Genomic DNA, 15,255 nt, shown 5'->3' with positions numbered 1-15,255 from the left:
TCAGCTGAGAACTGCCAAAAGTTTGGGGGGATGAGTTGTAGGGGTGTCCTGTGCAATATCTTTATTACATCAGAAGCAAAAAGGAGTGGTTTAATGGTAAGAGGAGAAATTCTGGATTTTCTTCTCTTCGGGATCTCGAGCTGCTCAGAGTCCCTCTGTGCGACATGTGCCGAGTTCATAAAGTGAGTAAGACAAGATCACAGCAACAATGCAACACTAAGGGGAATGTGGGAAAGACTGCTCATAAATTTTGGATAGAATACTCTAAATGCAAAGTATTATTCCTCTGTCCATGTCATTTCTCTGAATTAGACACCCGAATGTTTAATTGTATTTAAAGTATTCAATATTAAACAGAGCCCTAATACATCTGCATTTTAATAAATTGGGAAAATGTGCTAAAGGAACTCCAATTCAGTCTATTTCAGTGTATCCCACAAGGTTCAGAGATTAATTGACTTTGGTTTCAAGTTGCATGCAGGAAAAACTGCAATTAGGAAACTTAAATCTGGGAGAAATAAAGGCAAAATGCAGAGAGAGAATATAAACCCAACAAAATTCATTGCAGAATTCAGGCAACTTTTTCACTGCAGGAGGAACACCTGCCCCAGTAGTAAAAGACACCTTTTTGGGGTACAGAGCAGAACCTTTTGAAACACATGCTCTAATCCCTGGCCTTTCACAAACAATCACTGAGATTCACAGCCATTACATTGGTTTTTTCTACTGTGACTTGCAACAGCAATTCTGGCCAAAATGGATGGTAATTTAGATGATCCCTGAGGAAATAAAAGTCAGCCACAGTTATTAGTGCTGAAAAACACATTTACCCAAGGGCTGCTGAGAGTCATCAAGAAATCTGTCCTGTTGATCATGAAAATGGCCTTTTCTGACTTTACAATGTACCAATACACGACAAAACCTAAGCAAGGTCATCAAAAATTGGTCTAAAAATGACGGTGACTGTAACGACAAAAAATAAAGAACATTCAAAGAGCTAAACCCAGGAAAGTAAAGCTGCCTGAATATTTTTTAATGTCACTTCATTTTACCCATGATCTTAGTGTCACTGTGTTAATAACAAAGACAGGACTGGTGATAGCCACATTTTATAGCCATTAGATAATTGTAGTGGTTTGGTCCAAAATACTCATTACTGTTTACCTTCTGTGAGCAGAGAATTAGGAGAAACGCAAAGCAGGCACCAACCTTGAAAGAATATAAAGAAGTTTATTACCAGATCTAAAAGAAGAAAAAATAATGATAAAATAATAAAAAAAAACCCAAGGAAAATGGGATAGTACTTATTTTAAATAGCAAGGTACCTAAGAGGATTTCTCAGTTTATTTCACTGAACAGGCAATTCCAGAGGCTCTGGATGTAAGAAAAGCAAAGCAAATTAGGGTCAGGACTGGAGAAGCCTCCCACCACGTGGGGCCAAGGCTCAAGAGCATATTCCAGGCGTGGTTTCCTGTAAAACATTTTCAGTGCTTTCCAGTTAACAAACAAGGTCGGAGGACACGGAGCTTCCAGAGGACACGACGAGAGTCTGGGGATTTCTTTGGACTGCAGTTGTGCTGGGATTAAGGTGTGGTGGGAGGGACCAGAGGCACAAAACTCTGCTCTCGCAGCGTTGCCTGCGCCAGTGGGGACATCTGGTGGGAAAGGAGCGAGCCCCGGGATGCTGCGGGGAACTCCTCGGATGATCGGGAAGGAAAGGTGAGTGCAGGTGCACATTTTGGCCTCTCTCCATCCTCTGAAAGGATGGGTCCGTTAAATTTCCTGCGAGACTGCTTTGTGAAAGCAAAAGAAATGAAACCGATTGAAAGATTCTCTGTAAAAACACCTTTCTAATCCTCAGGTGTTAATGCAGAAGCACTGCATTAACATGTATCTGAACATTTCTAGGAGGCCCTGAACTCTGCAGATTTTCCACTGCTAGCAGGGGTGCTGAGGACTACTCTCCTCACTTAAGCTCCTGCAGAGGAGGTGTTAAAAATTTAAAATTTAGAAGTTAAAACTGAAATGTTTCAGCGCATCCTTTCCTTCAGCCAGAATGCCAATTCACTTGGAAGTGCCAAGCTAAATTTAAATACTGTACAAACATATTTGCATTCACTGAGATATCAAATACAATGACAAAATGATTAATTTTCATCAAATTATGTGTCTACTGAAGGATTAGAACAAAAAGAGAACAATTAATGTCGATGCAGTGTGGAAATGGCTCCTGAAAATAGTTTACACTCCTGATATTGAGTTGAAAAATTACTTTAAAAACATGGTGCATGTCTGACATCAAAATAAATCCTGAACTCAGTTCTTTGAGGGGTAAAAGCTGCTTCTCTGATCATATCAGGGTGTTCTTTTGGAGCATATTCCTGCTTTTTTTCCTCTACTGACTCCAACATTCAGTGCTCCAACAGATTTTTACCTTTGCAGTGTCCCACTCTTGCAGCAGTAACAGGGGTACAGCACTAAATTGCGCTTTTTTTGTAAATGAACTGATAGTTCTGCCAGGTTCTGCTTGTATTTTGTGGTCTTGCTCACTGAGAATGCTGTAAAAAATTGATTTAAGTCCCAAAATGGAAAACATTATGTGAACCTAACTAAATATTATTTTTATTAAAATCTGTAAGACAATTCAATCTGAGTTTTGGAGAAGAATCCGAGTTCTTGTTCTGAGAAGCTCTCCAAAAACATGCTGAGCCCGTAATTCCCACGAATTGATGAGCTTGAATCTCTTCTTTTTAATTCCCAGGGTTTGAATATGCTTCTTTTTAATTCCCACTTTCAGTCCCAGGATGGTTCTCCCTTGCTGCAAGATTTTGCTCGGGGAAATCCAAACTCCTACCTATGGAAAGAGGTGCCAGAAACACTCAACAGATTTTTTTCTTTGTTTTTAAAGAACCTGTTTTCTAATTGCTTATTATTCTTATGTTTATTACTTCCTTTTATTTGCCTATAGGAAGATGTAAAAACAGGATACAAGGACCAAAAAGGCATAAAATAAAACCTTTTCAAGCCTGGGGGAAAAAAATGCAGAACTGAGTTTTAAGTTCTTTATTCCAAGAGAATAAAGGCATTACCAATACTAATGAAGCGAGTGAAATGCAAAAGGAGGAATTGCAGGATTTCACTGATGTAACATAGGTGGACACAAGGATGCAACCATCTGTAGCAAACTCCCACATTTATTCCAACCTATTTTATTTGGGAAATTCCTGGAAGGTCCATCCAGCCCATGCTCCATAGCAAGGTCCTCTATCCAAACATCGTCTCTACAGCTGAAACTGAATTTGCTGAATTTCAGCTCCAAAAATTTCCCTGACAAATTAACATTACGTGACTGTGCCCACACTTAGCTGGTGGCTTTTCCTCCCAGGCTTCCTCCCCATTTTGGGGTCAGTTTCTGCCATATGGGTGTGACTGTAAATCCAAAATATAAGGCAGCTCTGGCAAATTTATATTGCTGATACAAAGGCATAAAGGACCTGCAGAGGCTATGCCTGTTTTTCAGAAGACGTATTTTTGTTTTGTATTCTAGAGCTGGAAAAAAAAAAAAGAAAACACAAAAAAAGAGAGAAATATCTCAATAAAACTCATTAAAAGCTTCAGGCTGGAAGGCATCTCTGGATGCCATCTAGTCCCACCTCGGGCTCGAAGCAGAGCTAAGATCAAAGCTAGATCCTGGTGCTCAGAGCTTGTGCAGTCAAGTCTCTCTGGAGACCTATTCCAGCCACACCAGCCAATTTTTTCTCTCTAATAATTCGGAATTTTCCTTGGTTTGACAAGTGCTCTTTTCCTCCCCACTTTTTGTTGTGCACCTCTCAGAATTTGCCTCCCTTTCCTCCCCTAGGTCAGACCCCCATCAAACCCCCTGGAGCTCTGTTTTCCCTGGCACGCTCTGATGCTTCACCCTCAGCCCCGGGGCGGTTTAGAGACGGCCTGCGGCAGCCTGAGGTGGGGACACGGCACAGGGCTCCAGGCGCTGCGGGCCACGGTCCCACCGGAGCCGGCGGCTGTGGCTGCGCTGGCCTGCCCAGAGGCGAGCAGAGGGATGCTGCCGAGAGCGTGCGGGCACCGCCGCACCCCACCGGGACCGGGACCGGGATCAGGATCAGGATCAGGATCAGGATCAGGATTAGAATCAGGATTAGAATCAGGATTAGAATCGGGACCGGGGCCGCCTCAGGCCGGCCCACCCACCGCGGCTCACGGCGTCATCACGCGGCGCCGGCCGCCTCCGCCACATGCGCGCTGTGGGCGCCGCCGCAGGTGGGAGCCGGCCGGCGATGCGGGAAGTGCGGAGCGAGCGGCGCAGCGGTGATGGGGGAGCGGGGACGGAGCGCTGCGGGTCCTGCCGGCCGCGGGGCACCGGCACGGCCACGGCCACCGGCACTGCCCCCCGCGGGGTCCCGGCACCGGCACAGCACCGGCGCCGTCCCCGCGCTTCCCCTTGCAGGCTCCCGCGGTCGGTGTGTCCGGGCCTCAGCCGGTTCTCCGGGCGGCAGCGGGGGCTGTAGTCACGCACAGGCCGGCGGTGGCTGCTCCGTGCCCAGCGGCCGGGGCCGTGTCGGTGCCGTGTCGGTCTCGGGGCCGTGTCCGTGTCCGTGTCGCTGTGCGAGGCCGTGTCGGTCCCGGTGCCGGTGTCCGCCCGGGGGCCGTGTCGGTCCCGGTGCCGGTGTCGCTGTGCGGGGCCGTGTCGGTCCCGGTGCCGGTGTCGGTCCCGGTGCCGTGTCGGTCCCGGTGCCGTGTCCGTCCCGGTGTCGGTCCCGGTGCCGGTGTCGCTGCGCGGGGCCGGTGCCATGTCCGTGTTCGGGTCCGGTCCTGTGTCGGTGCCGTGTCGGTCCCGGTGCCGTGCCCACGCTGTAGCCTTAGCGCGTTTATCTGCTGTTGCAGGGTTCTGTTCAGCAGTGATCAGCGGCTGGAGCCATGGCCACTGCCAGCGGGGATCCCGGGGATCCCGGGCTCTCCAAGCTGCAGTTTGCTCCCTTCAGCAGTGCCTTGGATGCGGGGTTCTGGCACGAACTGACCCAGAAGAAACTCAATGAGTACCGACTGGATGAGACCCCCAAGGTTATCAAGGGCTACTACTACAATGGTGGGTAGAGGCTGAGCAGGTTTTGGTAGTTCAGGGTTCTCCCGATGCTCCTCTAAATATGCAACGTTTCTCATGGTTTGCTGAGACATTAGAAAACGTGACTGTGAATTTTAAATGTTTCACTGGGTAACTTAGGTCAACAAAAACGAGGGGAAATAACCTGTACATGTCAGTTTCAAAGGAGCTTTGTTGCTGCTTTTTGTCCAGGTGATCCTTTGGGTTTGCCAGCTCGCTTGACACTGGAGTTTAGTGCCTTTGATATGTGAGTACATGCTGTGGTTTACCTTCCTTTGCATTAGATTGATGCATTAGTTAGACAAACTCTGCATGAAAATAAAGACACATTTTTATGAACTTTATAACAGTGGAGAGGCTCCTTTGAGTCCCCAACATGAACTCCTTGTGTCTGAAGTAGTGTATTCATCTGAGGGCTGAATTTAAAATATTCTTAATTCTTAAATTCACTCACTAGCTGCATGTATGTTTATATAAAACACAATTTTTTCCTATTTCCGTAGCTTTTTACATTAGGGAGGCTTTTTTAGTCATCTGACTCCTTCCCTTACAGCTTTAATTAGGATTTCAAATAGTTTTTGCAGTTCCTGGTTGGTACACTGTAATCTCTACCCAAGTATTTAACTGTTATGACTGGAAAAATACCATTTTTTGAGAACAGTGTTACAGGGGGCAATGAAATCAATCAGGTCTGTAAATTAAAGGAATATTGTAGGGTTTCTACCTAATTTATCTCAAAAATAAAACACTGTTTGCTAACAGCAGCTTCTCCAGCTGATGATGTTACAAACTATAGAAGCTGCTCAATCTTCTGTCTGGTTTAGGTTTTCTTCGGGATGTGTTCTAAACATCGAATTTTAACTAAATCTTTATGTGAGTACAATACTGACATCTAAGTTCAGCCTAAGTTAGTTTTTCTCAGGGAAAATCCCATTTGTCATGGGTAGCTTATATTTGAACAGCATTTAAAATCTTCAGTCAGTGATTTAGTGTCACCTTGCTTAGAGAAAATACCTGATCTGTTTTTGAAGTAGTGATGCAGATGTGTGTTGGCACTGGTTATTATTCTATCAATCCCTGTTCATAAAGATGTTTTCATTAGAGATGGTGTTAATTTTGTTGCTGTGCCTCATCATTTGATAATTCCAGGGCAAGGTTACACCACAAGGTAGATACTGCTGCTGATGATTCTGTTAAAGGTGTTGGTATCCAATTCTCAAGAGTTTTCCTTCTTTTTTTTCAGGAATGCTTCAATACCAGCACGCTGCTGTCCTGCTTTTGGAACGTTGTATAACACCAACACTTTTGAGACTTTCAAATCTTGTGATAAGAAATCACTTCTGGACAAAGAAGCAAATGAGGTAAGATTTAAAATCAAATCACAGAGTGTTTCTAAATCCTTTCTACCAGTGGAAGTGCTTTACTCTGCCCCAAATATTGGAGATACTCCAGTCCTGAGTAACCTCAGGATTCAGCTTATTTTGGAAAGAAGAGTTTGGTGTTTGCTTTTTGCTGTTCCCTACAAGAGTAGTACCTAATATAACCAATAATAACTAATTATACTTGGAGGGCTCCATCACATTTTAAGCTAAACAATGCTCTTGGAGCTGCCAGGGACTTGAATTCTGTAGAGTGCATCTTTAGAATTTGTCTTTACACCCAGAAACCAGCAGGGCCTGGTTTAAACTTCAGATTACTGCAGTATATCTGTGTGACAGAGAGATGGGGAAGCTCCACAGCAGCAAGAAGGCTGAGATGAAGCAAGACAAAGGTGGGTCAGAGGGGCTGTCTGCCTGCTCTGTAACCAGGTAATTTCATGTCATGGCCTGGGGAGAGGTGAAAGTCAAATTTAAGATGCTTTACTTTGACCAGGCCTTGACTGCTTTAATTGATTGCCTTGAGTAACAGTTTTCATGTATATCTTCACTCAAAACTGGGAATTTTTGGCATTCCTGTGGCCTCGTGTCTAACCTTTAAAATTCTTTTAATGCAGGCAGTAGTCTGGATAAATTCAGTTAGAAAAGATGGCAGTGAATGTTTTTTTTCCATGCTCTAAAGGTAGCTAGAAGACTGAAAGATTTTTGCAGCTGTTCTGATGTTCTCTTGGTGTTTCTCTGCCCTTTCTCTTCCTTCTTGTCCCCACAATCCCTGGCAGATCTGGGAATCAATCAAATCTGGAGCTGCTCTGGAGAACCCAATGCTCTTGAACAGGTTCCTGCTGCTGACATTTGCAGTGAGTAGAGAGAATTTGTGTCTCCTGCTTCGAGCTTTGTAGTGGAATGGTGAAGTGCTTTCTTTTTAGGAGAAATGGTGTATTAATATATTTTGGTGTTATTTTCTACCCATGTGTAAGATTGCCTGATGGCCTTACAGGTATCAGTAAAAGCAGAGCAGCTGTTTCATGTTTAACAAATTGAAAGTTTTACTAAATGTTCCAGCTAACAAAAACTGAAGGATTGTACCCACACTGTCTGTTTAAATCTTAAATCAAGACATATACAGAGAAGGGAAGTCTTTTAGTATTTTTATGATCTTCTAAAATCATTGTGAGGTAAAGATTCCTGTGGTTCCTATGGTTAGGATCAGAAACCATTAATTCTAATTAGCACTATATCATTTACTTTGATATATTTCTTTATTTTCTAATTTTACAACTTTTTTTTTCCCTAGGATTTAAAAAAGTATCATTTCTATTACTGGTTTTGCTACCCTGCCCTCTGCTTCCCTGATGGAATTCATATAACTGAGAAACCTGTGTGTCTTGGGGACAGGTTCTCACTAAATCAGGTATCCAAAACACTAAATATTGTGAAGTCTGTAATGCTAACAACTTTTGTGAGCTGTAAAACTCAATATTTTGTGTTACCACACACTGAATTAACTTGAGACTCTTAATTTCTTATGAAATCTTTACTTTTTTTCATTTCCATGTGGGTTTTTTTGTTTACCTTTTGTTCCATGATTGTTTAAATTGTCTCAGTTAAATGCAGATATGGCAACAATTCTTGAAGAGGTGGTTATGTTAAGCTATATATTATATCTTTATTTTTGATATGTATTAAGCTATACATAAAAATTAAAATGGGTGAATATATAGGTATGGTTTTGAAGCTCATTTAAAAGAAACCTTTATGAAGGGGCAGCCCCTGAGTGAACCTGCTCATTAAAATTACAAAATTATTGATAAAATGCATGATTGGACAAGAAAAAGAAGTTAATTTTTTTTTTTTTTAGGAGAAAAGTTAAACAGCTTTTAGTTTCTTTCATATTACACTGCAGAATTGTTCCAGCTGTTGGTTCAGCTTCTTTCCACTTTCAGATTCAAGCCCTGCAGAAAGCATACGATGACCTCTGCCAGCAGGAGGGGGTGACAGCCCTGCCTTATTTCTTAATCAAGTACCATGACAATTCTGTCGTGATATCCCTGCTAAAAAAGTGGGATGGCTTCTTTCAAGATCAAGGAGGAAAGGTAATGAGAATTTTATACAACTTTATTTAATTACAGGTTTAATTTGCAAATGGTTTGAAGCTCTAATACTGAGCTGGGCACAGCAGTCGTGTCTTGAGGTTGGCTGTAAAGTGATTTTTATGCTTGTTTTCCCTTTGCTTTCTTGGCTTGCTGGCCTGTGGATACAAAAATGCTGCTAGCAAGGATTTTCTTGCTATTTTCTAAGCCTGTGAGAGACTTTTCTCTCTCACAGAAGAGGCAGCAGAGTTCTGTAAACAACCAAGCGACCTGCAACCTTGAAAAGTTTTGTTTATAGTACAGTAGAAAAATATTTTGACAATGGATGTTTTAGGATTTTGGCCAATCACCCCCAAGGGGTGGCTGGTCCTTTGTCCAATTAGACTATGAAGAAAAAAGTCTGTAAAAGAGTTTGTAAAATAATTAAATCAATCCATCTTGCTGCACAATTCCTGCCTGCTTGATCTGCTCTCCTCCTCCTCCCTAGGGCTGCAGGACACGGTGATGTACCCTAGGGCATTTTAATACTGGCCTGTACCCTTTCACTTCTTGATCATCTCAAAATCAATACAGAGTTTTGGTTTGGGAGAAAGGCTTCAGCTGATGGGCTTCCCTCATAATTGTGTTTTTAAGGTAATGAGGGTGCATTTACTGCAGTGAACATCCAGTGTCCCTAAAGAAGCCAAACTGAATAAATCTCAGGGCTGTGGCAAGAAGAGTAAAATGTGGTGTGACCATATAAATATTTATAAATATGCACAATGTGTGTGTAGGCCTTCCCTGTCCAGAATTTTTATTTAAAAATGCCAGATAACATTTGCTGTGAACTGAGCAGTGGATGGATGGCTTCTCATGTGGAACAATTTTATTTGCAGGTGACAGTTGGAGTTTATGATCCATGTAATTTATCCCAGTACCCAGGATGGCCACTGAGAAATTTCCTGATCCTGGCAGCCCAGAAATGGTATCTGTTTAATTCTTTCCCACAAAAATGATTTACTGGTTGGTGTCAAATGAGATATTTTTCTTCTCATGGCGTTTCACTCATATCATCCTCCTAAGATTTTGCTTTTTGCCTTGGCATTACCCACTTTGAGTGATTCTCATTTTGTGCATTATTCTGTTTTTTCACTTCTGTTAGTCACAAATTCCTATTAATCCTAATCCTCACATGGATGCATGTACCTGGAAATGCCTGCTTCACCCTCTGCCAATACCCTCCAGATGTTTCAAATCTTGTTTAAAATATTCTGTGAATTTATATAATTAATTAGTGTCAGGTAATAGCAGAGTTACATTTTAAAAATCAGATATTCTTCGGTTTTCTCCTTGTACCATCTAGAATTTTTTCGTAGGGTAGAGGATGGGAAGACAGGACACAGTTTTACACTCTGGTTTTTGGGAAAAAAATATTAAAAGTAACAAAGAAATTGGGGCTGCTGTAACAAAACTGTAATTAAGTGGCACTTCCATAGTTTTGAGTGTTACATTTTATTCCAGAGCTCTCAGGAAGGGGAAGTGCTGGGTTGGGTGAGCTGGTTGGGCTGTACAAGGAGCTGCAAAGGCCCAGAGAGTCCTGGCATTCAGAGGGGTTTAGGCACTAAGCTTCTCATTTTTGGGGGGTTTGAATCATAGGGAGTAAAATTATATTTATTGAGAGCTCAGAGGATCTTGGTGCCACAGCAAAGTCCAGCTGATGTGTGCTTTGGTGCTTTTCTGCCTTTTGTTCCTCTAAACCTGCAGTTTGTCCACTGCTGGATAAATGCAAGGACAGGCTGGCAGGGGCATTGCTTTGGAGCTGTTTCACACCAAACCAGTCATTTTCTTATACTCAAGGAATTGTTTCTCTTTCTGTGCCTGGTACAGAGAACAGTGTTCAGTACCAAGACAAAAAGCCTCATTCAGAACCTGCAAAGGACTAACCCATGTGAAATGGTGTTTAAAAGAAATCCCTTTTCTGTTAAAGAAGTTGCATGTCTGTCTCTATTTATCTTTTTTTTTTTTTTTTTTTATTTATGGCAGGGGCAATGTTCTTCAGAGGGTTGAAGTGCTCTGCTTCAGAGACAGGACCATGCAAGGGGTGAGAGACATCACACACAGCATCATCTTTGAAATCAAACTGCCAGAGAGACCCCTGGGCCCAGGTAAGCCATTAAAAACATTATTTCCCTTTTTTTATCTCCCTCCTTAATCACTGCAGACATGGAAAAATGAATTACTACTACAAGATCATTGCTTATGCTGAGTTATTTCAAATGAATTTTAAGTTGTTTGAATTTCTGTTAAATGTCTTTAAAGGAAATGATTGTTCCTTCTTCAAGAAAGAAAGAAGAGGGAATATTCTCTCTTAATTTTTTCCTCCTGTAATTGTGCTTCTAATTTAAAACCAAGTCCTGCTGGTGTCATATAAAATACAATAAAACAGCAATCAGTCTCATTTTTTCTTGTTAAATTTGCGTACAGTCCCTCAGGTAGGAAAAAGGTGATAGTGAATTTATGTGATGCAACATTTCTGGATAATTTCTAAAAAGGTTAAAAACCTGCCCCAGTGGAACTGTTCCTTCAATCCCATAGTGACACATCCAGGTGTATTTTAAAGCAATGGACTTGAAATGTTAGAACATAATCTCAGAATTAATATCTGGGTACAGGACAGTATCACAAAATTTCTCTGCCTCATGCAAAAAGTTCTGAATGCTTCACATGTCATTGTTGCAGATTGTTTAATTACATATAATTAAGATACAGAATTCTCCACTGAATCTACAGATGGGGTCTAGGGAACGTGAAATGATGACTGAACTTGGCAAAATTTACTGAATTCTGAATTAAGAATTTGCTGAGCTTGACATTAAAGATCTGATGGGGAATGATGCCATCTCTGTGCTGGGTGTGAAGCTGAACAGGCAAAAGCAGCACAGGGGACACCTGGGAGCAAAGAAATTCTCCAGGAGCTTTCAGCTGATGTAAACAGCACCATTTGTGTAGCAGGTTATAGTAGGTTGTTCAAATACAGGTTATTTACTGGCAGGTTTAAAATAAGAGGTTTTTTCCTACAGGGTTAAATCCAATAAAATTTCTTTCTTCTGTCCTGTGATATTAAGGTTTTCATTCTTTTTTTCCTTGCTTTTTTTTTTTTTTTTTGTTTGTTTCAAATATTTCGAACAGATTGTCCAAAAGCTGTGGGATGGGAGAAAAACCAAAAGGGAGGCATGGGGCCAAGGATGGTGAATCTCAGTGAATGCATGGATCCAAAAAGGTTTGCTTCTTACCTTTTAAATTCCCATACTTTTCGTTACTTGGGTTTAATCCATACCAAGCTGAAATGTGAAATAGGTAAGAACAGACAGTAACACATACTCTGCCTGTTGTTTGGACATTCCTTTTGGAGATGAGGACCTTTACAGAGCAGTGCACTGCCTGCAGCAGAAATCTTGGCAATTTTGGACTCCAGCTTCAAACTGTGAATGCATTTCATTTAAAACTGAGTGAAACGTAGGTCAGAGTGTTACAGGCCTGTGGTCATTTCATTGAATTCTGTAACCTGCAGGTTGGTAATGAAAATAAGCAGGGGGGAAAGTTCAGCCTTTGGGATTTGTCAGATTGTGACAGGAAAGGGCTCAGGAAATGTGACCTTAATGGAAATGTGACCTTAATAATTGTTATCATTCTGCACATAATGTTTGGGCCATGGATTGAAAAGAGTGGGGTTACAGAGTGACTGCGTCTGTGTCCTTGCCTTGGAAAATCTTGTTGGTCTCATGGTTCAGGTTCACATTTTGCCCATCAAGCAAAGCCATTTTTGTCAAGCATTTGTGGAAATTCTCAATGTCTTCCTAGACATTCAATAAAGTTTATCTCAGGGTTCTTAATTCTTTAGGTAACTTGACCTTCTTTACTTGTATAAATGATATAAGTGCTTCCCACAGAGGTGTTGGTAAAAAGCCAGCCCTGACAACTGCTATTTCAACCCCTGTTGGGCAAATAATTTACTGGATGCTGAAAAAGTTTTGTTTATCATGTGTAAGGGAATGAAACTTGCAGGAATCTGAGAGCTATGGTGTCCTGGCTTGATGGGAGTTTTAACACCCTGTGTTCTGATGAATACAAAAATCTGCCCCTTGCTTGAACACAGATTTCCTTCCTCATTTTCTTTCTCAAGCTTCCACAAAGAACTGCCCACGTGCTTTAGGGCACAAGTGGAACGTTTCATGTTAAGGGCAGGTGTAACTGGGTACAGGAGACCGGTTAGTTTAAAAAAGAAACAAAAATTTATGGACAAATTACCTGTCTTGGCACTCAGCTTAACAGGAATCTTGGCTGAGACACCATTTTTATTTTCATGCTTGCATTAATTTTGTTACTAAAATTTTAGTTTTGGATTGTTACTTTTTCAGAAGCCCTTGTATGTTTGTTTTTCTTATTGCCTGTGTGTTAAACTGCTGAATTCTTTCTCTCCTTTAAAAAAAATATAAAAATTAACTCCTTCAGCTGGACTGCCAGTAATTGCTTTGTTGCAGAAGCACAGGAGGGTTCAGAAGTTGTTGTTGTTTATTGCGTGGCACAGGTTAGCAGAATCATCCGTGGATCTGAATTTGAAGTTGATGTGCTGGAGGCTGGTGCCTACTCTGGATTTGGAAAAGATTGTGTCTGCCAAGTGTCTGCTGCTGGGAGCTGGGACACTGGGCTGTAGCGTTGCAAGGACCTTGATGGTAAGTCCTTAATCTTACAATCAATCTCCTGTTTCTCATAAATTCTATATTTCTTCCCTTTTTTTGTCCAGCTGCCGTGACACATCAGAGAAAAATTGCATTCTCTGCATCAAAGTACTTATAATGCACACTAGTTGGTGTTATGAATTGCAGGGAAGAGGTAGGAGCTGTAGCTGTTGGAAATAACTGAAGTTCTGCTAATAGGAGATAGTAAGGGAACCTTGTTAGAGTGGTACTTTATTTTGAAGTTATATTAAAAAAAAAATTCTGGAACAAATTAACAAGTTGTAAAGACCAAATTCACAGTGAAGCCCTTGAAGTAAGTGTGCTGATAATTCCTTTCAGGGATGTTCACCATATTCCACTGAATTCAGCAGGGTTTAAGGGATTTCTGTTAAATGCTATATTTGGACCAAACAAATTTTCTGTTCCCTGATTTCTGCTTTGAATAATTGCAAAAGCTTTTGTAGCTTGAAAAAGTGGACAAAACTCACTTCTCATTATTAAATTATCTTCTCCTCTAGGGCTGGGGGGTGAGGAAAATCACTTTTGTGGACAATGCAAAGATCTCCTACTCGAACCCCGTGCGGCAGCCACTCTATGAGTTCGAGGACTGCCTGAGTGGGGGCAAGCCCAAGGCTCTGGCAGCGGCAGACAGGCTGCAGAAAATCTTTCCAGGAGTGGTAAGATCATTATTTCTATGTTACTATCACTGGGGAAATAAAAATAAAGTGATTTTAAATTACTATTCCAAGTTCTGGTAATTAAACATTAGTGGGGAAAAACACGACGCAGGTGTTACGTTGGTTACTGAAATCTTTCACTTCAAATCTCTGTACCTGGTAACTTTATTGAGGCAAATATTTGGAGTAATGAAATATAATTAAGGATCATCTAAGTCATCTGGTAGCTTATTGATAGTGAAGGAAAATTTTTTCCTGTCTAAGGAACTTTGAGTAATGCTAGGTCAGACATACTAATTGTCTACTGTGGGAGGAGGTCTTGAGGGAAGTAATAAATGTATTATTGAGGTTTCCTGTTATCTTTTAGACCCAAAATTTGCAATCCTATCTAAATTGATTTTCTACATTAGAAGATAATAGCTTAGTATTTAACCTCCAGCCAAGGGAACAACATATAGTCCCCTCTTTTTAATGTCATCCTTATATTTTATGAGATGGCAACTAAATATTTTGTCTTGGATAATTTGGAGGCATTTTAAAAGTTTTCTTAGATTCCTGAGATTTTGGATTTCTGTGGAATGAGCAAGACCTTCCTTTGGGGAAATATATGGACATTTACTCCTCCTTTTTGCCAGTGTTTGGCTGCCAAGGTGCACCTCAGCCACTTTGGCTGGTGACTGCTGTCTTTTTTTGGGGGATGGTCATTCAAATAAAATTGTTGAAGCTGCCAGACTTGTCTGTATTCCTACAGCTACAGTCCCTGGATTGAGCTTTTCTTCTGAATTCCAGTAGGATTTTAGTATTTTACAAGCCTCATTGACCATATTTTTGTGCAGCTAACATCCAACTTATTGTAAATTATTGAACAAAAATTGCCCTCCTGAGTCACCAGCAGTGTCAGCTGTGCTTATCTAATCAATCAGCACCTGTGCAGCACAGGCTTGATGAGTTATCTATGGACACATGACTCAGGTCCAGCATGGGTTAAAGTTTTGTGTTCCTGCCACAACCTTTTGGAGGAGATAATGGCACTGAAAGTAAAGCCTGCTCCAGTAATTTCCTGATGTCTGTGGTGATGGTACAGAGGGGAATAAAGGTGTATCCTTTGGAATTGTTAATGCAGGTATTACCCATACTCATTTCTCCAGGCTGCTAAATGGGCCTGGTTCTTTCTATCCTCAGGGATATTTATCATATTCCGAATTATAGTCACCCTTCTGGTTAGTTGAGTCACCTGGATTTATGAGTTGTGCTGGTAACTGGTCCATGTAAAAG

General features: G+C 41.5%; 1 protein-coding gene across 4 annotated transcripts in view; it reads left to right on the top strand.

Annotated features, from left to right (window-relative positions):
* The first annotated feature begins 1,620 nt into the window (after nucleotides 1–1,620).
* ATG7 (autophagy related 7) overlaps nucleotides 1,621–15,255 on the top strand; it is a 78,793-nt gene continuing 65,158 nt past the window's right edge. For 2 of the 4 annotated variants that reach the window (XM_082289019.1, XM_082289022.1), the window contains exons 1-12: nucleotides 4,278–4,304; nucleotides 4,903–5,104; nucleotides 5,312–5,366; nucleotides 6,363–6,480; nucleotides 7,275–7,352; nucleotides 7,790–7,906; nucleotides 8,439–8,588; nucleotides 9,461–9,549; nucleotides 10,608–10,729; nucleotides 11,754–11,844; nucleotides 13,153–13,297; nucleotides 13,822–13,980. In XM_082289019.1, the coding sequence (XP_082145145.1) occupies nucleotides 4,936–5,104; nucleotides 5,312–5,366; nucleotides 6,363–6,480; nucleotides 7,275–7,352; nucleotides 7,790–7,906; nucleotides 8,439–8,588; nucleotides 9,461–9,549; nucleotides 10,608–10,729; nucleotides 11,754–11,844; nucleotides 13,153–13,297; nucleotides 13,822–13,980 (1,293 nt within the window). In that variant the 5' untranslated portion in view covers nucleotides 4,278–4,304; nucleotides 4,903–4,935. Of the gene's footprint in view, nucleotides 1,720–4,277; nucleotides 4,305–4,902; nucleotides 5,105–5,311; nucleotides 5,367–6,362; nucleotides 6,481–7,274; nucleotides 7,353–7,789; nucleotides 7,907–8,438; nucleotides 8,589–9,460; nucleotides 9,550–10,607; nucleotides 10,730–11,753; nucleotides 11,845–13,152; nucleotides 13,298–13,821; nucleotides 13,981–15,255 lie in introns of those variants that run through there. The other 2 variants (XM_082289020.1, XM_082289021.1) reach the window with 2 other exon arrangements.

This window comes from Coloeus monedula (genome assembly GCF_965178545.1).
Source record: "Coloeus monedula genome assembly, chromosome: 11".
Classification (NCBI taxonomy): domain Eukaryota; kingdom Metazoa; phylum Chordata; class Aves; order Passeriformes; family Corvidae; genus Coloeus; species Coloeus monedula.
The sequence above is the reverse complement of the archived record's forward strand: the minus strand, read 5'-3'. Positions and strand labels throughout refer to the sequence as shown.